This window comes from Larus michahellis, chromosome 3 (assembly GCF_964199755.1).
Source record: "Larus michahellis chromosome 3, bLarMic1.1, whole genome shotgun sequence".
NCBI classification, from domain to species: domain Eukaryota; kingdom Metazoa; phylum Chordata; class Aves; order Charadriiformes; family Laridae; genus Larus; species Larus michahellis.
This window is the reverse complement of record NC_133898.1, coordinates 94,065,309-94,090,602: the sequence shown is the minus strand read 5'-3', so window position 1 is coordinate 94,090,602 and position 25,294 is coordinate 94,065,309. Positions and strand designations below refer to the sequence as shown.

The 25,294-nt window shown below is 41.4% G+C and overlaps 1 protein-coding gene across 2 annotated transcripts in view; it reads right to left on the bottom strand.

Annotated features, from left to right (window-relative positions):
- Window positions 1-9,979: 9,979 nt before the first annotated feature.
- The window catches only part of IBTK (inhibitor of Bruton tyrosine kinase), a 60,912-nt gene continuing 45,597 nt past the window's right edge, over window positions 9,980-25,294 (bottom strand). For both annotated transcript variants that reach the window (XM_074581302.1, XM_074581304.1), the window contains 3 exons: window positions 22,168-22,320; window positions 13,439-13,571; window positions 9,980-11,103 (listed from right to left, as the gene is read on the bottom strand). In XM_074581302.1, the coding sequence (XP_074437403.1) occupies window positions 10,978-11,103; window positions 13,439-13,571; window positions 22,168-22,320 (412 nt within the window). In that variant the 3' untranslated portion in view covers window positions 9,980-10,977. The remainder of the gene's footprint in view (window positions 11,104-13,438; window positions 13,572-22,167; window positions 22,321-25,294) is intronic.

Genomic DNA, 25,294 nt, shown 5'->3' with positions numbered 1-25,294 from the left:
TTATTGAGTCTACTGGATATCAGCATATTGCTGCAGACTCCAAAGCAGCATTACAACATCCAACCCTGAGCTTAGTGATGACACTTTTAATGAGTTAATTAAATAAATGTTAAATACATGAACTCATAAATTCTTCTTTCTTACAGAACGGACACTGATTAATTAGTTGTCAATAAATGAAAGATCATCAGCTTTTATTCTATTTTATATGCCATTTTATTTCAGCTGTGATGTGTTTGCACTCCCCTGTGCTACCCACTGCATCCCCCCCAGCTGCTCTAAGCTGTTAGTAACGTTTCCAGAATGAAAACATGGAACTGTTCCTGTCTCTTCCCAAATGTCAGAACTGACAAAAATGAAACAGAGTGACATTGCCAACAGTTTTTATCTGATCCCATCATGCTTGCTGAAAATAAGCCTGCAAATAATATGCAAGGCATAACGCAGTCCTACTCCTACTGAAGTTAACCAAATTTTTCCTTCGACTGAAGTGGAAAGAGACTCTTCGTATGCCCATACACGATCCCTAACCAGAGCAGATGTCTCTGTACCTCTCATTTCTCATCTGTAACTTCAATTGGGGGGTGCAGGGGGAAGAAACAAAACAAAACAAAGAACAGGCCACGTACCCAAAAAACCCAAAATCCATACGTCACAGTTTAGTGAACGTCAGTGCTCTTTCTGGCCATGATAAGTAGTCCTCAGTTGTTTACAGGACCTTGTTAAACAGCAGAATGTATAAGTTTGTTATTTCCACGTAGCCGCATGCCTACCACATAAGTTGGGGCTGGGCATGATCCTTCCACGCAAAAACCTTGTCAGGCAGTATTTAAAGGAGCTAGGTTTTACAGAGAACTATTTCGCCAAAAAAAAATTTGATTTTTTCAAAATATTCCCCTACTTTGTATCTAGAGACTACTAAAGCAAACAGCTTTACAGTCCTTCAGGAGAACCCAGTTAGACACAGCCAAAAACCCTACAAAGAAGCAGCGATAAGTATAAACGTGATAAAGCAAAGCATTGATTTCCAGTCCAATAAACTGCTCCTTTCAACGGCATCCACCTACTTGTATTGGCTACACAAGGAGATTAAGTTCCTGTGTTTTCCTTGCCTAAAAATAGCTGATGCAGAAACTCTCTTTTCCGAGCTCCTTATCTCCAGTGTACCCATCTTACAGTAGCACTGATAAGGAATCCTTCACAAAGTAGATTGCCTTCAGTAGCTCGTAAATTAATTTCCTTTCCTAATTAACATTCAATACATTTTGCGCTAACAAAGCTTTAAGAGCTTGCTGCACTTTCATATTTCTGGCCCTGCAGTAAAAGCTTCTAAGAATCTGGTCAAGGCCTCGCTGTAAGCACAGAATCACAGTAATAGCAGTGCATATTTTGCAAGGTTATACAATTAATGACATGGTTATTGTTATAGTCAGTATCCTGACTATTGTTTATGGATAATACCGTGTCAACATTCCCTACCAACAACTCCATTAAGCAAAGCTGAGAAGGACATACAAATGCAGACTCGGAGGGAGGCATGAAAAGAGAGAGCTCCTTTCCCACACATGAAACCGCTGAAACAAGCAAGAAAAGCCACCAGCAGTAAGTCAAGTCAGCTTTCCTCCTAGCTAACATCTCACCAACACAGAAACACAGAGGCAAGTGCGTCATGAGGCCTCAGATGAATCCAGCCAGTACAGACCCATTTGATCCATCAGTGGCGTCCCATCCAAACTGGGGGGAGGAAAAGGAAAGACGGCGTATCCCCTAAATGGAGAGAAATGGGAACATTCTCTTCAGCAAATGAAAAGGAGTGACATGGACTACGACTAACAGTATAAGTTGTCTTCCATTTACCTGTTCTATCAGTATATTTCCCCAAATTTAGGGCCATTCCCCTTTGAAGATCCCATTGTCTGAATGCAGCTTCTGAGCACTCAAACTGGAAAGCGTACACCTTAGAAGTTCCTAGACAGTCCAAAGGCATGGACATTTAATTTCCCTTTGGTGACAGGTAACTAGTTCGTCAAGCGGCACCCTGAGACTACAGATGTGGCCATTGTGGCTGCCAACACCATGTGACAAAACGGTAACAGGAGAAGACAGCCCTGTGCTGACCACTGGCAAAAGACGACAAGACACAGAGGCTGGAGGCCTCAGTTCTTGCTTCGATGCAAACAATAGCATTTTATTAGACACTTTACAATAAAGATAAAATAAAAAAATCTCTGCAAAGGTCAAAGCCGTGTTCAACATGCTTGGAAAGAGAAGACAAGTGAGAGGTTCACCTTGAGTTTCCCAGATGATGGGGCAGAGCACACCCTCAGCAAGGCTGCAGATGACACAAAACTGGAAGGAGTGTCTGATACACCAGAGGGCTGTGTTGACATCTAGAGGGACCTGGACAGGCCAGAGAAACAGGATGTCAGGGACCTCGTGAATTTCAATACGGGGAAGTGCAAAGTCCTAGCACTGGGAAGGGACAACCCCATGCACCAGGACAGGCCAGGGGCTGACAGACTGGGAGGTGGCTCTGCAGAAAAGGACCTGGGAGTCCCTGTGGAGACCAAGTTGACCATGAGCCAGCAGTGTGCCCTTGTGGCAAAGGCTGACAGCCTCTTGGGCTGCATTAGGAGGCGCGTTGGTGGAGGGAGATGATTCTTCCCCTCTACTCAGCACTAGTGAGGCCACATCGGGAGTGCTGTGTCCAGTTCTGGGCTCCTCAGTACAAGAGAGGCACGGACATACTGGAGAGAGTCCAGCCAAGGGCCTTCCAGCCTCAGCCACTCTGTGATTCTGTAATTTTACCCACCACCGTTGTGATAGCAAAATGAGTAGCAGCTATCAGTATATCACAAATAACAAAAGGATTTTGATACTACTCTGCGGTGGCTCTAAGGCTGCCCATTACACTCCAATGGCATTTCTAGTTGTGGCTCACCTTACAGCAGGTGGAGATCTCAACTAGAAGTTTCACTGTAGATTTCTGTGTCTGCACGGGTGTGTACGCACATATATGCATGCATGCACATGCTTATACATGAAAACAATGCAACTGAGATATAGGAAGAGAGCACTAAACAAACAAAAACAGAAAAAAAATATTAATTATCAAGATAACACTGACAAGAGGAAAAATACTTGGTTGTTATATGTTCAAAACCAGAAAAGAAGTCCCTGTAACTTGCACTTATAACCCCGCTTTGTGCTCAGCCGGAGTTGCTAGAGGTGCACCTCGGCAAGCTCAGGGGCAGACAACGAAATCTGGACTGAGAGCTATGGCACAGGCACAGAAATACCCAAGCATTCTGCACAGTGCTAAAGCCTTAGTAAAGATGTACCTATGGGAATTTGTAACACCTAAAAAGTGACTTCACGTTGTAAAAAAGTTTGCACTGGATCAGCAGTTACCTTTTGGACTTAAGCCCTTTGTTGCAGTATGCCACCACCATACATCACTTGAGACAGAGAAAAGAGAAAAAATACCTGTTTTATAAAGCCGCGGTGGGGCTGGACTCCACCATACCCCAGGCAGGAGCTGGCCCTTGACACATCAGTGTGCTTCTTGCGTGACCCCTTTGCCTTGGCCCCGTGGGACTCGGCAAGCACCTCCCGTACTTAAGATTGAAAGCTTGCAGAAGAAAACTACTAAAATATTCACAACTCGACAGAGCCAACTTGAAACGCCCAGCACTGCAGCTGCCGTGCCAAGGCTATCAGCACTGCAGTCACTGGGAAAAAGGCGCGTTTGAGAGACAGTAGACGGTTACGATGCCTCTGATCCGGCAGATTTTTGCTACTGTGTTTCATAAAGCCTTTTCAGTAGTGTAAATTTTACTCCGTATCACTCCTTTTGGTGTTTTGTTTGTTTGTTTGTTGTTTTTTGGTTTTTTTTTTTAAATCCCATCCCCTTAATGAGCTAAATTTTTATCATGAAAGCAGGAGACTTGCTCACGCTTTAAGTTACGAGAGGTATAAAACCACAACCCAGGAGAAACTAAATTCAGCTTCAGAACTACATGGACTTGGACATTACTGAAATTAAGGTGGTAATCTGAAAAACATAAAAAAGTGCACAGCTTAATGACTGCTACACAGGGAAGACTTTTATATGGGAACATGGGGTATCTTTGGGTGCTGTTTATGCCAAGTCCACTCTTCAATAAAAAAAACCAAAACATTGCATACACATTTTGTCATCGCCACTTACAGTGAAAGTCTCACAATTTCTGCAATCGGTGCTTTTCTAACATATCCAACAGCACTTCACAGACTGAGTTTGCACTGCACAGTATTACTTAAATCTTCGCATCTCCTTGTCCACCAAAGCTTTAATCAATACTATGCCTTCAGTTACTGCTGCTCCTTCTGAAGCTCCAATGGAGCGGGGAGAAAAGGACTGGGTAAAATCCGGGTTTATTGTTTCTAGGAAAGAAGAGGTTGGACGTTGTAAAATGAGAATGAATATAGGTCAGCAGAAACAATTGCAAGCTTGCAACTCACAAAGATATTTCAGGATTCCAGCCAAAACCTCCTTTTTGATGCCATCAGCCAGAGGAGAGCGAGCCCCTGGGCTGCAATTTCCACCTCTCTCTGCTCACGTTGCTGCCCAGCCCTGATGGGACGCTCTGAAAGCTCACACACATCAAATAATATCACGTGCTTTGAAAAGTAACCATATACCTCTTTTTCCCCCCAAGCAATCAAGTTAGGCTCATGTTTTTTTATTTTTATTATACTGTTTTGCCATTTCCCTGTCCCTCTGCTGCTACCCACTTCCCTTGCCCCCCCACAGCTTAATTACTGGGAATCATTTTGATTTTATTGCTTCAAATAACAGGAATTTCAGGTCAGAACTTTCCTAGATTTACTAGAGGACATTTTAGAGATTCAAGAAGTACTTACTGCCTGTTCTTACAGGTAGGCTGAAAGATGTTGCCTGTTAAACACCTGGAAGAAAATATCAGTGTTGAGGTTATAACAAGCTGTGATTAAAACCTTCGCCTTCTCTTTGCTTTTTTTCTCATCTTGATGTTACTAGGATAATACAGTATATTTAACATACTTAACCTTCCCTATTTCGAGTGAAATCATGACACTAAAACTCATAGGTAACGATCATCAAGGACTTGGCAATAGCAGGTCAAGCGCTTTTTACAAGAACATTTGTTTACAAGACTAGCAATTGCTCAAAAAAAAAAAACCAAAACACCAAACCAAAACAAAAAAAACCCAAAACAAAACAAAAAGAGAAATATGACATGACCAGGTTGTGAAGGGCTCACAGCCCCTTCAGAAGAGGAACAGGCAGCCCAGGGGAGCATGTTCTGGCAGCAGAGCCACTTGCTTCAGAAAGAGGGTCAGAGAAAGAGAGGAACAAGTCCTGGTTGAAAGGAATTTTTTTCATAAAGTTGATCCCAGAAAAGCTGCAGGCTCTACATGGGGCCGAAACAGGTAACTGGAAGAAGAGACTTCCAGATTCTCCTCCAGGACATGATGGTAAATTTACTACTTAACTTCAGACTAATCAACTCATTACTTGTGTGTTGATAGCCACCACCTGGAAGTTGGCTAACAGTTCAGTTATTCTACCTCACAAATTTAGTGAGGTTTAATTGTTACCATTTGCAAAGCGCAGAGATAAAGGTCAGATGAAGAGGTTCACTGCCACTCAGTACACACAGATGGAGAGAAGAGATAACACATTAACTCTGTTTGCTGAAGTGGTGCAATGTAATTCAATTCTGCTACTGCAAACAAATCAAATGAAGAGTCCTGGTAAGACACACGTGCATGCACACACAATCTCCTTCAGCCCTGATGCTATTAGCTATTTGTGCAATACGGAGGTGTCATCCTGAAAACCCCGTTGGGTTCAGAGCTTTACAGATCAGTTCCATCCTTGCAGTACACACAAACGTGGGCAGCGTGTCTTGTAAACACCTTAAAATACACGCAGTGGGGAAAGCGACTGAGATTCTGCATATTTTTCTCTTCCATTGCAGTAAAGGCAGCATACAGAAGGCAGGATAAAAAAAACATCTGTACATGTGCGTACGGAAAACACAAGACAACTTTACACTTAATATATTCTTTATATTTTTTTTTTTTCCTTTTTGCTAATGTATCACCTGTTGTTCAGGCCCTGCATCACCAGATGGCACGAGAACAGTTCGCACGATGCTGTGCTGCCACCAACGACATTAGAGCAGAAGGTCCCCTGCAGAAGAAACCTACAGCACCGGGGCAGAAAACAGCCCCAGCAGCTCAGCCAGGCTGCAAAGGCAGTCAGGGCCGATGAATCACGACGACGGGAGAGAGCAGGAGCAGGTAGCTTGTATTCCCCACGCAGTTCTCACGACCTCTTCACCTCCCATACAGGGATTATCACCAGCCTCACGTAGCAGACACGGCTGCTGCGCTTCAAGCAAAGGGCACCTGGCATCCTCCCACCTCGAACCGCGCAACCTGCGAGACAGGCAGCTATTTCCTCCTCGTCAGGGTTCACTGGCTGACAAACGTACGTGACATATTCCTGCAGAATTACAGGACGGTGAAATGACAAAATGGAAAGAAAGGCTCATCTTCTACAATAATGGCACTTCAGTCGGAGGAGGCAGTGATCTATAAACGCTTTATCACCGTGAGAAATTAGTTGAGAATCCAGCCTCGGGTGTTGCGTTCTCTGTATCTTCCTGGAATAAACTTTTAAGGGATAGGAAGAAAAAGAAGAAAAAAGGCAAGAAATCTTAAAGTATTATCTTAAAGTATTTTGAGTCAATTTTCCCTGCTTACTTTCTTATTTGAGAACATTTCGTTAAAACAATGATTTTTTTATTAGGAGAGGAGAGAGAGCTGACTTGGCTTTCCCTCAGCTGTACCTTATTACTTGAGAGCAAATGCAGTCGACCTGTTTAAGTGTGCTCTTACATAAACTTGCTTTTCATTTGTTTGTTTGTTTGCTTGATTATCTGTTTTTCATGTAGGCGATATCATCTATGCAAATGAAATAATAAAAAAAAAAGAACCCACACATAGCCAGGCTGCTAACAGCTTTATTCCCTTTGCTATCTTAAAAGCTCATGCACGATCTGGAAGAATTGACCCCTAATATTAAAACTACGTTGGTCTGTAGAATTGCTTTAACACACAAAGAACTCACTTAAATCGAGATCAAGGAGGAGAGTATGATTATCTGTTCTGAACCATCGCTTAACTCAGACCAGGTGACCTCCCTGCATCATGTTTCCCCTCAAAACCCTCAGCTACAGTTGAACAAGAACACTGCTCTCCCTGTTCAAATTCCCACACCGTGAGATTACTGATCCTATGCTGATTTTATATACCATTTAACACACAATTTTAACTGGATTTTTCCAGCCAAAAGCATCTTCCTAGAAGAGCCACCCAAAGGCAATGCACTTGCACAAAGATTATGCGTTTGACAAACTGATGGTGACGTTAACCATAAAAACGTTAACCAAGAAGTTCTTTTGCCTCTTTTGTTAAGGTTGAGATGTGTAAATTCAAAAAGGCACCTTTACATGCCAAACGTCTCACCTTTGAATGGAGCTGCTGGAGACCCAGCCAAGGCAGGCACCAGAGCCTAGGGGGAACTCCACGGACCAGCCCTCAGGAGCCCACTCCAGGATCTTCACACTCCCTTGACTCTCTTGCCCAACGCTGCCTATAACAGGGGCTTTGTCATCCAGCATCTACCCTGAGGCCCAAAATTTCAGGTTTCAGGCTCTGGCTGAAATCCATACACATTGCATCAAAACAGAAAACCACTAGCATTCCAGTCACTTGAGTTACAGGAAACTCAAAAACACGGTTTAAGCAACACCTTGATTAACTTGGGTAAATTCTTCAAGGCTAACATACAGTTTCAACTTGTGTAAGTATCATATATTAGTATTAGTTCCTGCTAATCGTTATCTGAAGCTCTTGCAAATATTTCCTCAATTCTTTTTATTTAAGTGATGAGAGAGAAAAAAGGGGGAAAAAGACAGGCCATGCTAAAGAAATAGCATTCTATATGTGTTTCTGAAAGAAAAAAATAAAAAATAAAGAAAAAAAAAGGCAGATTCTTTGCTATAACAACAAAGACAGCTCACCTGAGGAGTAGCTCCATCTCCAGGAGATTCTTGTTTCTTCACACCCAGCTCCCTTCCTCCAGGCAAGGCCTTCGAGGCTCCCAGTGCTGCAGCACTAGTGCCACACGTGTCCATGCAGGTATCTGACGCTGCTACAAAAGTGGAATTGTTTTGGTGCCGTCATATACACCATAGTGCAGGAAATAATTGCTTGGAAAGCAAAAGTTTTCTAGGTAGAGTTTGTGTCGGACACCACTCTTCCATCCAAGGAAAGACTCACCCAAGCCATTAGAGGGACTCCCTGAACTCAGAGAATTCCTTTGCTGCACCCTTACTAAAAACTCTTTCATTTCAAACTCCTATTGCATGCATGCGAGTTTGTTGTCCTTTGTACTGATTCTGATCTAGTTGAAGATGTCCCTGCTTACTGCAGGGGGGTTGGACTGGATGACCTTTAAAGGCCCCTTCCAACCCAACACATTCTACGATATGCATTTTAACTGAATTCCTCCCCCTCTCCACCCCCCCCCGCCCCCCCGATAAATCACTGGTAGATGGCAACAGGACATTCTAGTTGCATAATCTAAGAGGAAGGTATTCACAAAGGCTCTGCTGAAGTTTTCTGCTACGGTCAAATTATGGAACTCAACTTCTTTAAATGCTTTTGGACTTCAAATTATTTTGGTGTCTACCTGTGTCCCCACCCCCCCACTTTTTTTTTTTTTTAAATCAAAAAAAAGTAGTGCTTATAATAGGGAAATAATACAGAAAGTGGCTCTTTGAGCTCTTTTTCATGTGTACCATAAGCTATCCCCAGGGTGTATCCAGGGATTTAGAAACTTTTATTTCTGTTCCCACTATAATTTGAATTTCTTATGTACGCTTCAGACATTTTAAACTGTTAATTTCCAAGTTTTCAGACAAATAAAAATGGCATCTGCAAGTTTACACAGCTTTCTGTGACACATTTCAGCCTTAACTTTAAGCTGTTCTAACACAACAGTTTAAAAAAAAAAACAAAACATTCTCAGTTTTAGAAGAGTGGTACACTGATTGTTCCTCACTTTTGTTTGTGAATATTAAGTATAACCAGTGATGATGCATAAACAAACTGCTACAATAAACCCAGAACCTATAAGCAGTCAAGCTTCTTGGCACAGTGGAAGCACGAATCCTCTTATAATGTCAGGAGAATGACATTTTAAACAGCATGTTCTAATCGATTTTGAAAAAAAAAATATCAAAATGCAAATTAGGACCTCTACAATGATTTTATATTGGAGAACAACTTGGGTTCGTACCTGGAAAGGCCCACTGCTTTTATAGCTATTTCCCATGGTTGTTTTTTAATTCCGAAAGACAGTTTCAGCAGGCCCTAAGGCCCTGCAGTGCATCAAGTAAAGCGCTTAATGCAAGCATTCTCATCAGTATAGTGAATGAATCACCAGTAGAATTTAAAAATAGAATTAAAAGCTACATCTTCCTTTGCCTGTGTAGCTTCAAAATGCCAACAGTTCTTGTTTCATACACAAAAGAAATACTTTTAGATTACTTTATAGTTACCTAAAGCGTTGATTATATATACACAGCACATAAAAGTACATTATCTTAGTGTAAATCAAGACTTTATGGTTTATTGCATTTGTTTACAATTCTTATGGGGGATTTTTTGGTGTAGCTTGACCTGAAACCATTAAACTTATCTACATAGTTGTTTGGTTTTTTTCCCCAAGATTTTTTTTATCACACAGTGATCAACGCTCCACATTCATTTTCTGTAGCTCTCTCAATTCCAGTTTTCCAGAGTTTGTGAGTACTGACACCACTGGAAAAGTACAAGTTCAAAAACACCTATACAAACAAACTAGACAGAATATTGCAGATAAGGCTACTTTTTTTTTACTTTTTGTTTTTATATATATATATATGTAAATTTGTTTAAACCAGGCACAGAGAACTTTGGAACACACAATACTGAAAGCCACCTATGATAATCTTTGAAGGTTAGGTGTTTGCAAATTCCACAGTCAAGCATTCGTCCCTATAGCTTTAACGATGAATACACAGACCTTTTATTTCCTCAGCACTTCAGGTGAATTGTTCCTTAAAACACAGTGGTTCTAAAACTGTACCATATTTACCGGAATAAGACTATAAGATGAGCTCATTAAGTGCCACCACATTCTCTTCACCTGCGTGCTTTACTTCACAACAGAGTTGACTGCTCGAAGGCCAGCCTCACGACAGGGAAAAAACATGCACAACCGAACTGAGGGCAGGCAACGGCAGGGCACTTCGGTACAGCATAGAGGTTCATGGCGGAGCATGACAGCAAGAAGCACTGGCCGCAACAATCAGAGAGCCCGTACTTACACACAACTTAAGGAAAACTGCATTATCAAACTGTACTTTTACGTGAAGTTCAAGCACAAGCTTTTTCCAATATTCCCAATTTGCCAGGAAGCTCTGAAGAACATAACCCCCCTCCCCTGACTTTAAAGATGTATAATTCCACACATTCAATTCCACATTAAATCACAAAATAAGCACTCGCTTTTCAGCCATCTGTGAATTTAACAAAAAACCCTCACAATTTAAGATTAGCAAATACATTTCCAATCTACAGCTTCATGTAACATTACTAATAATATGTTTTGTTAAAGAAATTCTCTCAAAACATACATACAATATCTACTGTGGGTAAAGGACACAGTGAACACACTACTTCCATTCTCCCTAACAAATACCTAGTGGTCATGTGCAGTGTTTTAATGCTGATGTTAAAAATTACATGATTGCTGTTCTTCCAGTCCTGTTTTACTTGTAACCAGGATTAGAACTTCAGAAGTGCACATACAACACGGACTGTGAAGAGTACAAATTAGTGCTTGTTCCACATAGGTGCTGCTATAGGTCCCTGCGGAGCCCTTTCAACAGTCACAAATTCATCAGGGTTGTCAAAAGCTTCATAGTGGATTAATAAATCTTGAATAGCACATTCCTCGATCTGGAAGGAAAAAAGAACGTGTGTCAGAGCTATATTTACACCAGTATCATTGTTATGAACTGTCTTTACTGAATGCATGTCTGCTACAGACCTCCTAATCGGGAAGCAGTAGTAGATGAGGCCTGCTTCAGACAACTTGAAGAAACCTCATGTTTGCAGGCCCTGCTCCTCATGGGAAACAAGCCACCCTGGTATCTGCTAGAAAGGCAACACAGCAGGGCACAAGCACTCCAGGAGGTTTGCAGTGGTGAAAAATTCCTAACACAGATCAAGGAGTTGATGAAGGGAGACACTCTGCTGCATCTCATACTTACAAACAAACAAGGACTGGTCAGGGATGAGAAGGTCAAGGGCAGCCTTGGCTGCAATGACCATGAGATAGTGGAGCTCAGCATACCGAGAGATGGAAACAAGACAAATAGCAGGATAACAACCTGGGACTTCAGAAGACTTCAGACTTCAGAGAAGACTATGATCTGTTCAGGGATCTGCTTGGAAAAAATTAATGGGATATGGCCCTGGAAAGAAGACAGGTCCAGGAGAGCTGGCTGATTTTAAGGATCACCTCCTCCAAGCTCAAGAATGGTCCATGCCGAAGAGCAAGAAGCATGGCAGGAGACCTGCATGGATGGGAAAAAAAGCTCCTGACAAAACTCAAACTAAAAGGAAGCATATAAGAGGCAGAAGCAGAGAAAGGCGACTCAGAAGGAAAACAGAGACACTGAACACACAGGAAGAGAATTAGGAAAGCCAAAGCCCATCCAGAGTCGACTCTGGCAAGGGACATGAAGAGCAACAAGAAAGGCTTCCAGAGCAGCAAAAAGACGACACGAGCTCACTGCCGAATGACAAAGGAGATGGGAAAGGCTGGGGAACTAACAGCCTTCTTCATCTTGGTCTTTAGTTGCAAAATCAGCCTTCAGCAATCCCAGGCCCCTCAGATCAGAGCTGGCGGATCTGACTGCAAGCCCACTCTCAAAAAAAAAAAAAAATCTTTGAAAGGTTGTCGCAATAAAGGTTGATCCCTGAGGACTGGAAGGAAGCAAACATCATTCCTACTTTCAAGAAGCGCAAGGAGAATCTGGGTGACTACCTACCAGTCACCCTCATCTTGATCCCTAGGAAAGTGGTACAGCTTAAGTGGACAAGCTTAAGTATGGACAATATAAATGGACAGTGAGAGAGACTGAAAACTGGCTGAACTAATGATCTCAAAGAGTTGTGATCAGTGGCTTGAAGTCTAGCTACAGGCCAGGCACTAGCACGAATACTGAGACTGAGACTAGGGCCAGTACTGCTTAACATGTTCATTAATTACCCGCACGATGGGACAGAGTGCACCCTCAGCAAAGCTGCAGACAATACGAAGTTGGAAGGAGTGGCTGATATGCCAGATGCCTGCATTGCCACTCAGACAGATGCAGACACGCTGGAGAAATGGACTAAGAGGAACCTAATGAAATTCAACAAAGAAAAATGCAAAGTCCAGCTCCTGGGAAGAATAACCCCAAGCACCAGTACACACTAGGGACCGACAAGCTGGAAAGCAGTTTAGCATAAAAGGACGTGGGGTTGTAGTGGACAAGCTGATTGAGATAGGCGATCCTTCCCCTCTACTCAGCACTACTGAGACACATTTGGAGTGCTGGGTCCACTTCTGGACTCCCCAGTACAAGAGAGACATGGACATACTGGAGACAGTCCAGTGAGGGGACACAAGAAGTGATTAAGAGCTTGGAGCATCTGATGTATGAGACGCTGCTGCTGTAGCGTGGAGAAGAGAAGGCTTAGAGAGTGTATCAAAGTGTATAAATATCTGATGTGAGACAATAAAGATGACTGAGCCATGCTCTTCTCAGTGGTAACCAGTGACAGGAGAAGAGGCAATGGGCACAGATTGAAATAAAGAAAATTGCATTTAAAGATACAACTCTTTTTTACTGTGAGAGTGGTTATACACTGGAAGTTTCCCAGGGAAGCCATGGAGAGTCTCCATCCTTGCAGATTTTCAAAAGCTGCAGGGCCATGGCTTTGAGCAACCTGCTCTAACTGACCCTGCTCTGAGCAGGGGTTTGGATTAGACAATTTCCAGAGGTTCCTTCCAACCTCAACCACTCTCTGATGCTGTGAATGCATTAATCATGGACTTAGTAGTCAATCTGACTTTAATATAGGCCTACCGTATCAAACAGCAATGTGAAGTTATTATTAAATGATATTTAATATCATTATGTAAATTATACTAAGTGTACCAATACATAATTAATCTGCTCTCTGAAACAGCTATTGGAAACTCCTTGTGTTACTTCACAGCTGCAGTAACTTAGCACTTTACCTGGATCAAAGCCAAAGGTTTTTCTCTGCTCCTAATAAGAGCAGCTTCTTGCTGGAGCTCCTCTTCTACAATAGCTGAAAACATGACAGGTGCTATCACAGGAGAGCTAGATGGTGATGCTGATAACCAAGGACTGGAAAAAAAAGAAAAAAACCAAATGACATTATGAGGCAACATCAAGAACATGGTCAGAACAACACATAGACAAAAAGCTCCAGAATCTAAGCCACTGTCAAACTTAATTATGACTCTCCAGCTGTGGAGAATCCAGAACACGGTCTTCCAGACCTGGGCTACTTCTAGAGGTGCACCTGGAGACAGGTACAATAGGAGAGTGACAGTCACAGACAGAGCATTCTCCTATGTCATATTGTGAAGTACAAATTTACAGTAGGCAATTACAAACGTGTAGGGGTTTTCCATAAGAAAGGCACTAGGATGTAATGCTGAATTTGTCTCTAAGTGTGATACTGTGACTAGAGGAGACATTAGTGCTCATTTCTGACTACCAGAACTTAATGGATTTTCAGCTTGGGTGTTAATTCTAGCACTCCCTAACATTTGAGCATTTGAATAAAGGCATTTTTTAAAAAAAAAAAAAAGTAGTGTTTTTTTTACATGTGAAATAGTCAACTGACTTCTGCACTAACAGCATTGACTATAAATGTTTGCAATTAATACGAAAAGAATATGGCTTCAAGATTTTTATAAAAAGACAACTGTCCTGTATTCAAATCAAGCGGTTCATATAAAAGAACCAGGGCTACAACAGCACTACTAAATTATTTCCTCAAGTGTAAGCCCAGAAGTTACACGCTTTCAGTACATATCCTGCAACCATCTCCCACATTCATAAGAGCATAAAACTAGAATTAACAGCATTGAAAAAAAAAATGAATCCTGAAATATCACTAGAATTCCCAACAGGAGGATATTTTATTCAGTTGCAAAATGTTAACCTCTCAAGAAAAATAAGTCACATTTAGTACATTGTATGCCTTAAGAAACAAGTATTTTTGTCAGAAAAATCCTACATCAGTAGATCAGTAGGAAGAGAGGGACCTATTCTCATTATTGAGATAAAGATATGACCTATCTTTGGCAGGTTTTGTGATTTCCGGAATGCTAAAAAACTGTTACAGCATACTATGAAATGCTAGCAGACTTTTTTGAATTATTCTGTAGCACTGTAAAAAAACCAAAGGGTGTTGGTATTTCAATAAATCAGTCTCAATTTTCTTTAAGGCTTTAGTAAGCCTCTGTAAGTGCCCACAAACTCTTGGAAAAGAGGAAAAATCTATAGAAAGCAAGGAGAATTCCAGTAACTGTTAAGTTCTCTGCCTGGAATATTTTCCCCAGAACACAATTCCAAGGACAACAAAAACCATGATTCCTACCACTAAGCAATGAGGGCAAGATGTCAAGAAATCTGAAATGCAACATCCATCATCAAAAATAGCATTTAAGTGAACCATGTCCAGCTTTTTGTCACAAAACATGATTTTGCCCACCAAACAGCCAACTACTCGAACAGAATGAACACAAATTTAACGCTCAGGGAAAAATACGTATCTGCAGCAACAGCTGCCAGGGCATAACAATGGACTTCAAAAGAGGCTTTTCACAGTGTTACTCCCTCAAAACAAAACCATCAAATACACCTTCTGCCAGGTCACATTGCTTCCGTGTTTCCACAGTTCACATCAGTCAAAATGATCATTACCCTCCATTTTCAGTAATGGTGGTCAATGTCCCGATGGAGATGGGTGACAAGTGGTGTCCCTCAGGGGTCTGTATTGGGACCACTACTTTTCTATATCTTCATCAACAACATAAACAGTGGGATCAAGTGCACCCTCAGCAAGTTTGCGGATGACACCAAGCTGTGTGGTGCTGTTGACACACCTGAGGGACAGGATGCCACCCAGAGGGACCTGGGTGGGCTTGAGAGGTGGGCCCGTGTGAACCTCATGAGGTTCAACAAGACCAACTGCAGGGTCCTGCACCTGGGTTGGGGTAACCCCCCCATATCAATACAGGCTGGGGATGAAGGGATTGAGAGCAGCCCTGCCGAGAAGGACTTGGGGGTACTGGTGGATGAAAAGCTTGACATGAGTCATCAACGTGCACTTGCAGCCCAGAAAGCCAACCATATCCTGGGCTGCATCAAAAGAAGCATGGCCAGCAGGTCGAGGGAGGCGATTCTGCCCGTCTAGGCTGCTGTGGTGAGACCCCACCTGGAGTACTGCGTCCAGCTCTGGGGTCTTCAGCACAGGAAAGACATGGACCTGTTGGAGCAAGTCCAGAGGAGGGCCACAAAAGTGATCAGAGGGATGGACCACCTCTCCTATGAGGACAGGCTGAGAGAGAGTTGGGGTTGTTCAGCCTGGAGAAGATTCCAGGGAAACCTTATTGAGGCCTTTCAGTACTTAAAGGGGGCCTACAGGAAAGACGGGGACAAACATTTTAGCAGGGCCTGGTGCAATAGGACAAAGGGTAATGGTTTTAAAGCAAAAGAGGGTAGATTTATACTAGATATAAGGAAATTTTTTTTACAATGAGGGTGGTGAAACACTGCAACAGGTTGCCCAGAGAGGTGGTAGATGCCCCATCCCTGGAAAAGTTCAAGGTCAGGCTGGACGGGGCTCTGAGAAATCTGATCTAGTTGAAGATGTCCCTGTTCGTTGCAGAGGGGTCGGACCAGATGACCTTTGAAGTCACCTCCAACCCAAACTATTCTATGATTCTATATCAGACACTGACAGGACAGACAGTGGTACACTCTATGGAGAAGAAACCAAAAAGGTGTGGAACTCTCAGAACTGGATGTTTCCGGATAACCACTATTCCAGAGCTTTGAGAGAACTGTCACATAAAGCAACAGCTCCATGGTAAAAGTGGTCAAATTTGCTGTATGATTCTCCAGACTGAGTATCTATATAGCTGCAGTGCCTTTATTTTGACCTAATTAATATGCAATGCTTTTTCCATAGGTGTTGAGAATAGTTAAAAATGGAAAAAAGATAGAAAATCAGTATCTTGTAAATATTTTTTTTCTGTTTTATCTTTGGTACAAGAAAACCCATGGCAGGTGAGAGAATCCTATTTTATTTAAGAAAGGTATCGGGTCATGCCAGGAAAGTGTGACAAACAAATATGGGAATTCTGTAAGACACTGAATCAAGTGCCACATAACCTTTTTTTCCTTTTTAAACAAGTTTCTCATACCTCTTCAACCTTGCTACTCACTTTACAGCTGGGTTAATCATTATTTTTGAGAATAAGTTCACTAAAAGAAATGTAACTAATGTAATGTTGGTAGACACAATAAGCAGCAAAGCTCAAACCACTAGAAAATATTAAGAGATGGTATTAATTTAGGAAAGGATAAGAATTAATGGTACGATTGTGGAACAAAGCCATGGTAAAGGAAATTCAGAAGTAGGAAACAAGACTGTGAAGTGAAGGCTGTAGTAGTTATAAACTGGGAGTTTTTTTCAGCTTGAAGAGAAAAAGGAGAATCCCGGGTGTACTGATCACAATAATGAATCAGAAGTGGCTAGGGGGAAAAAGAAAAAAAAGTTGTTTCCATTTGAAACAAATACTTTAGACAACCTATACCACACTGGACAAAGCTTATTTGGACAACCTTTCAGTTTTGGTCTCTCAGGTTCGAGGAAGAATAATTTCAACTGTCATAGATGCAGAGGAGAGTAACTGATTTTTCAGTCTTCCACTGATCATCTTCTGAGAGAAGATGAAAAATTCTCTCTAACCTTGCAAAGGAGAGAACTAGAGAGAATGACTGCACTTCATATAGACACTATCTGGACTGATTTCTGATATACAAGGACAGCCTCCTCCAAACACAAAACCAGATTGTTTCAATGTGCTTGAAACCCTGCAAGCATGGCAGAAGATTAGTAGGACTGAACAGGCAACTGTACATGGAATTCAAATTCAAAAAGGACACATAGAAATGGTGCAAGCAGAGACAGTCTACACCAGAGGACGATTGAAATCCTTATACTCAGTCTGAAAAATACGGACTGAGTAAATGGACAAGATGGGTGGAAAATGGGCTGGATCGAAGGGCTTCAGGGGTTGTGGGTTACCTGTACAAAGTCCAACTGGAAACCAAGTGCTACTGCTGGTACGCGGGGACTGATACTCCGATCAATCCTGTTTAGCACCTTTGGTAGAAAGGAGCGCACTCTCAGAAAGGCCACAGATGGATGGGGGGGACAGTGTAGCAGTCCATGTTCTCAATAGCAGGCTGCCATACAGAAGGCCCTCAAGAGGCTGGAGAAATGGGCAAATGAGAACTCATTAATTTCAGTGGCAAGTGGGAAGTCCTGTATTTGGAAGAGACTAGCTCCACACAGAAGTACAGGCCAGGGGTCAACTGTCTAGAAAGCAGCTCTGCAGAGAAGGATCTGCAGAGTCCTGTCTGGCAGCAAGTCAAAGATTAATCAGCACACGCCCTTGCAGCAGCAAAGGTGACCAACTGCATACTGGGCTGTATTAGAAAGACTTCTTGGAAATCTTCTTAGAGATGTACAGTGATAGAATAAGAGGCAACATACACAAGCTGCAAAATAGCAAATTCCAGTGAGATGTAAGAAAAAAAAAATCCCACTATGGGGATGATCATACACTGGAACATGTTGCACAGAAAGGTTGGGGTATCTTCATACTTGGAAGCAGTCACAACTCAACTGGACCAGGCCCTGAGCAACATGATCTAGTTTGACTTATTTTGAGCAGGAGGCTGAACTAGAGAACCTAAATTATTCTATGATTTCAACAGCAGGGGACTACTTTTCAGCTGAAGTCTAGATAAGTCAGCTTCCAGTTTTACTGCACTTAAGACAAATAATAACATAATAAAAAGCAGGAAAGAACCAGAGAAAAGGAATGAAGGAGAAGAGGAGATGAAGGCAGTTTTTCTCCTTGCTGGTTGGTTTGATCAAGAGCATGTTTGTACAACTTACTAAATGCATTTATTCTGGTGTCATCTCTCAAGTTTCTCTTTTTCCACCTGCTTTAATAATGCTCACCTTCCTGCACATGTAACACCAACCAACACCTATTCAGCCCATTTGACAGCTACACTTTTTCCCATTCACAATTCGAATTATTCACAGCACTACTATAAATTAATCCAAGTAGATTGTTATACTTAAACCTGTTTCAGTACAGATAAAAAGTTCTTTCCAGAGTAAGACTTCTAAACAAACAAACCAACCAAAAACCCCACCAGAGCTGAAATTTACTAATAGTTCCAGTGTAAGCACGCTCTAGTTACCAATTAAAAAGATAAGTTTAAATAACCTGTGTCATCTCCCTCAATTTAAATGTGGCTTTAAAATGTAGGAAGCAGTTCAGATATTTTGAAGCTGTTTGTACATACGTACATCTGTGTTTCTTGCTAGCAAGACACTCGGTCCAGATATTAAATCAAATGCAGATATTTCAACATGCTAGATTAATTCCTCAGCTGGCATCAAAATAACTGAGAGAAATGGAACAGACGGGAAACGGTAAGCTAGCATATACAGAAAAATGGAAAAAATCCTCAAAAATAGAGAACTTGGAAACCTGGAAGTCTTGAAAATTGAAGACTGATGCAGAGACATAAGTGGTTCTGCATGGAAACAAACCAGCCAAGTATCATCAGTACTGAACCAACCTGATTAAGTCAGTTGGCTGAACTTGCCATGACTCCTGCACAGCCACCAAGCTGTCCCAGCACTCAGCTCCCCACTGTTTCCTGAGGATTGGTTCATTTGAAGCCAGTTCAGGTCCAGTGCCTCCCTGATCTAATGACTGCTTTCAGAAACGGAACACAAAGCCTGGTCTCCTGCAGAACCTCTTGGGTTTTGCTGTACCAGTTGAGTCATGTACTACTTATTAGCTCATTATTAGCCCTGCCAGAACTAGGCCATTCCCACGCGAAGCCACAAAGACTTGTTTCCACTAAGACTCTTCACTGCTCCCTGGAGTAACACAGTGAAGACAACCCAGGCTGCCACAACAAAGTTAAGTCATGTCAGGCCTATGTTTTCAGCTTGGACTATGAGCTACACATGCACAGCTGCACAGCATACCTCCCAAGGCTGAGCTGTCCCTGGAAACAATGCAGCCACATCCACACAGACCAACTTTTGGGCTGATCTGCCTCTGGACTGAATCCAGTTCACATCTCCACGTTCATGACATGGTTCATCTACAGAAAATTTCTGGGTTGCATAAATTGGAAGGTGACGGTATATGGAAGACTGTTTATACAACCACCAAAAATCCCTTATCCACAGACTTAAGAAAACTGTTGTCTTACTTACTGCAGTTTATCCAAAGGAAAAAGACAAAGCAGGAACAGAAGGCATGCAAGTATCTTCAGTGTCCCATCAGTGAGTCTGACGTCAACAGATGAGGATTACTTATGCTATGCATAATTGCTACTATGCACGTGTAATTTCCTTTCCTTAAAAAGGAAGGGGTAAGGGTGTGGATAATTAATCTTCACAGAAATAGCCCTTGAATGCCACAGGCAAAAATCAGAGCCTACCATGACAGAAACTGTACAGTCCAAGAATAAAATTACCTCAAACTAGAAACTCAACTCCTAACTTCCAGATGGATGAACTAGTCACCTATGCTCTTTATACCTAATAGACAGAAATAAGCATCTTCAGACACAATTCAAAACCTGAAATAGCTCTGGAACTGCCGACTTTTCCAACTGATTATAGTCAATCTAGTCATCTATTCCCACTAGCTTAATGTATCATTTTCAGGCAGCTAACGTATTAGGCCTGGATTCATCTCAGATAATCCACTTAGAGAGCGTGCAGGCTGGTCAGATTGCACAGACTAGACAGAGCAATCCAAAAGGAAAAGAAATGACTTTATGAAGATCACAGAGCAGGTGTGACACAGTAAATAATAGCATCCAGTGAAAATTCCCTTATTGACAGCCCTTGTCATCTCCCATGTGACGAAAAGCTTTATTATTTTGCTAGCAACAAAATTAATGTTTTTCTGCAGATTTGTGCTTCATGTCCCTACATCTCCACTCACAGCAATATCTTTAGCTTTATTGCTCTGTTCCTGAAGAATACCCACCCGTCACACACATTCTCCAAATCCCTCCTACCTCTCTCCTCTAACACAATGCCCCACACAATGTTCCTATATTTCTACCTTTATTTTGTTCTTTATCTACCAATAGGATACATACTACTTCTGTCCTAGAGTAACACCAGTTCCTACACAAGCTGAGCAACCAAGAGAGAGGTCCAGCAGAACTTTCTTTTCCTTATAAAAGGGACGGTTTTTGGAGGGGGATGGAACAGGAGTTCATAAGAAAAACTGGGAGGTAATGGTTGTCAGGGCTCCCTGTGCACCAACAGGCTCTGCAAACTCTTTTCCCTCAGCTGTGTAAACTTGAGTCAGGCTGCTATAAACAGAGTTGTAAGGAGGAGCTGTGCAAATGCTCACAGGGGTTCCCCCTCTTTACTCAGAAGCTGCATTTAAGCTCAGTCCCTCAGTCAAAGGACTTTCTTGAGCTACACTGCAGCTATGCCCAAGCCCAGCCTTGCTGTTCCTGACCCTGACTTGACTTCCAGGCTTGACCTTAACCCTGCCTCATCCCAATGGACCTGTCTGCACTCACTGACTGTGTCTCACCCTGGTTTCCCTCATGGAGCCCTGTTCACCTCACTCGGGCACAGAGGGACTGTGCCCTTCCTTAGGGAGGCCACCACCTGGCCGGTCCTGCCATCACCCTTGCCTTCCCTACCACCATGGGGCAGCTGGCCTGTGCTGCTTCCAGACAGCATGTGGGAAAGTCTGCAAGATTTTCAGGCCCTCTGTCTTGTAAATGTATTTGAAATACATAGCATAGTTACTGATGATAGGGGGAAGAGATGCAGGTGGGTGGGCAACTCAGTCATACAGACCTTCAGGAATAAGGCTGAGATTTCTTTCCTCAGCTTAGACAGTTATTTTAAACCCAAGCAGAGGTTTTCTTGGAGGCAGCAAGAAGATGCGTGGCTAAAACAATTTGACCAAGGGGAAATATTGTCTAATAACTAGACATATAATTCACATGCACCTCAGAACAAGTTATTTTTGCCCTTAGAATTGTAGTCCCCCACTAATTATAGTACACAGACATAATCGATGCATCAATATTTTAGTAAGCCCTCTTAGTCCATGAAAAGTTGGACCTAAACAATTAAGTCAGTTTATAAGAAAACTCAGATCAGAAAGTGCCATAACTCTGTTGAATAAACTGATTTTATCCACTCAGTGGTTACACAGAAATACCCCTAAGCAAACTGTTTCATGCATGCTGTATCTGAATGCAAAGCAATATCTAATTTCTACAGAAGTTAGAAAATATAGATTTATCATTTTTCTACATACATACATGTACTAACGTACACACACACACACTTACATGCCCATATATATGGACACAAACACTTCGAACCTCAAACAAAATATTAGCAGTGGCATTATATTGCTTCAGTCTTTAAGGTTCCTATTCATGGGAGCATTTAATTCATAAAATCCTATTAACAGAATTCATTAGAAGAATGTTTACAGGATTTTTTTCTCTTTAATGACATTTTTATCCTTTATTATTTCACCAAAATTTAAACAGGTTATTGTGGTTCTTGTATAGTGGCTGATCAATTAGGAAAAGACTGCTCCCTCACCTTGTGGTGTTTTGGACTGATGAATCCTCAGTTCCTTTACATCCAGCTCTTTTGATACCAGTACCAGATGAATTATTCGCACCCATGCATTTTTCTTCTTCCATTACAAGATCACGGAATGACTTTGGCAAAGCAGAATGCAATGAAGATGACCTTTTAAAAAACAAAAACCCACAACACAACAACTCATTTTATACTTGCACCTTCCAGGACTTCATATTGTTCCGCAATTCATATAGCAAAGAGGGCCTTTTTCAGTTAGTAAAAATAAAAATACTATGTCACTTAGCTTTTGTATCTCACCATTATGCTGGCTCGACCCCATTCACTAGAATAAGTCACTTTGGATCAAATAAGTAAACATCAGAAAATAAATACCTATGAAAACAGAACAAGCTAGTAGTATGGAAATTTCACTAGAAGGAAAAAAACAACCCCAAACAATCCAAAACCACCCGTCCATCTATTTTCCCCCTAACCCATCCTCTTAAAAGGCAATTTTATTTTACAGACACCTTGTCTTAGACAAGCTGTACCTTTTCTAACAGTATTACTCCTTGAAAAGTATGCTCATAAATCACACAATTAGTACTTTCGTACTGTTAGTTTATCACCATGGAAGTCAAATATAGCTCATCTTCTTTCTCCAAAATATTGAATGAGTTACTCACACCTGCTGGAGGCTCTATAAATAACTTAATCCACAGTGAAGTTCATAAAACTGATATGCTTTGTTTTCTTTTACTTGCCCAAGTATAATGTGCACTGTTACTGAGCTAGAGGCTGCATGTTATCTTTCAAAAATAAACCAGTATGAATACATAGCAATTTAGCATCATAGCTATTCTGAACACTTTCTGATCCAAAAGCCTTTTTATTTACAGAATTCAAGGAAGTTACCATTAGTCTTTCCCTTACCCATCAAGACTTTGGAATTAATTCTTCATTGGTTACATTTATCTTTATTTGACAATGAGTGTCACTGCTATGCTTAGTATACGAAATATGTACTGGAAGAATAGCTCCGCTCATTATTTTCTCAAGGAAATAAGAGATGAATTATAACCACTACTGAAGTAAAACAAGCTTTCTATACCATGCTAATTGTTTATGCAGCTACCATAAGAAGGGAAGCATTTCAAGCCAAAGACTTTCAAACTACACCTATATTGCAACATAGTCAATATTGTACCTGAAATCTTACAGCAAAAGCATCTGAAAGTTATAAGTGTGATGTCTGAACCCCATGCCAGACCACTTGGGATTAAGTTTGGCACGGGGTGAGGTAGGGTAGTGTTGTTGGGGTTTTTTTGTTTGGTTTTGGGTTGGTGGTTGGGTTTTTTTTTGTTTTTTTTTTTTTTTGTTGTTGTTGTTTTTTTTTTTTTTTTTTTTTTTTTTTTTTTTTAACCACTGCATGAGCAGCACAGAAGACATAGAAAGCAGAATTGGAACCTGCAGGTGCAGGGGCTCATAGTTATTTTGCACACCCTCTATTCCTGGTACCAGCCAGCACACAAGAGTCCGGGCAAGTGTTTGACCAGAACTTCCACAAACTTACTGTATCAAGTAGGCGAACGGTTCCCTTAGGATTTTCTGTCACAGAAGTTGCTTCTGTTAGTAACAATTTCAGTAGCCTACCCATTTTCACAAAAATTCTGTACTGCAATCAGATACACTTGCAACACAGCACCAAAAACATCCCAAAACCACCCCCTCAAAAAAACCCCAAAACCAACCACCCAACCCTGAGCGATTCTCAGCTTGTGAACGTATCCAAAACAATGACCAGTGGCTTAAATGGTTCGGCTTCAACTGGTACAAATTTTCCTAACAGTAACAACTCTAAATTTCAGCTTATCCTGCCTGATACATTGCCATTTCTATCTAATTTGTAGCATTAGAAAAACTAATTTATACATCTTTTTTAAAAAGCATAATATGATTAGGTAGGTTCCTCTAGGCTGTAGCTACAAGACATCAAAGTATGAAGTTCCAAAACAACTGCTGATGTTTCAGTATAAACTGGAATACTGACAAACTGACAACCTAGACATTAAAACACACAATTGTTAGTTCTCAAGATAGACTTCAAATTTCTTTATGTCTCCACTTTTGAAAAGCCATAGGCTCTCCTGAGCTTAAAAAAAAGAAAAACAAATAAACAACACCCCCCTCCCTCAATCAAAGTAGGTCTGGAGCACTAATAAAGTTAACACCTAGCTTCTTCCACAATATACTCTCAAAGTATTACTAGTATGATTTCCTGATTTCCTCCCCCCCTTTCTAATTTCCACTTTTCTTTAAAGGAGGAAACCTAGGTTCAGTCCCCCCCAAACTATGAAACTGGAGTTTTCTTTTGGTGGAAAAGGTAAAACATTGTGTATGATAGACTCTGTCTTTTAGTCAGCCAAAAAAGAACCGGAAGGTCCCACACCCTTCTGGCAAGTGTGCTCACTGCACATCCAAGATGAATATCTTATTTCATTGGAACACAAGTTCTACAGCTTTGACTCTATTGCATGCGTGGAAAACTCAGTCTGTTGCCAAATGCACTCTAATAGTCCATTGTGAATTTACAGATATAACTTTGCAAATACAATATTAGAGCAGATGAGTAACACCATTCTATCTTGCATACAAAACAACTAGCAGGGGCAATCAAATAATTGATGCCTTCCCTAGAGTAGCTTAAAGTTTATTCAACAAATGCTCCCTTCCAGCAGCTAGGCATAATTTTAAATATCCATATACCTCCCACTGGTTCTTTGCTTGAACTCTTGAGCTACTGGCATTTTCCAGATCAGCAGCCAGAGGAACGTACAGTATCATGCGTGGTGACCACATGAGCGTTAGACTGGATTCCACCCTCCTGAAGTATATCCTGGAATTTCCACTTAAGATGGTTTGTGTAACACAGTAGAGCCCAGCTACTTTCAAAAACTGTTTAATCAGAACCTTAAGACCACAATATATTTTCTGGAGACAGTTATCTAAGTACATTCAAAAAATCAGTCCATATTTGCTTTTTAAATGCAAGGAACAGTTCATAGGCAGTTGGTAGTTTAAAATTAAATAACACCCAAGAGGTAAAGAATTATCTATCAGAGTGTAGCCTAATAGCTTGGAT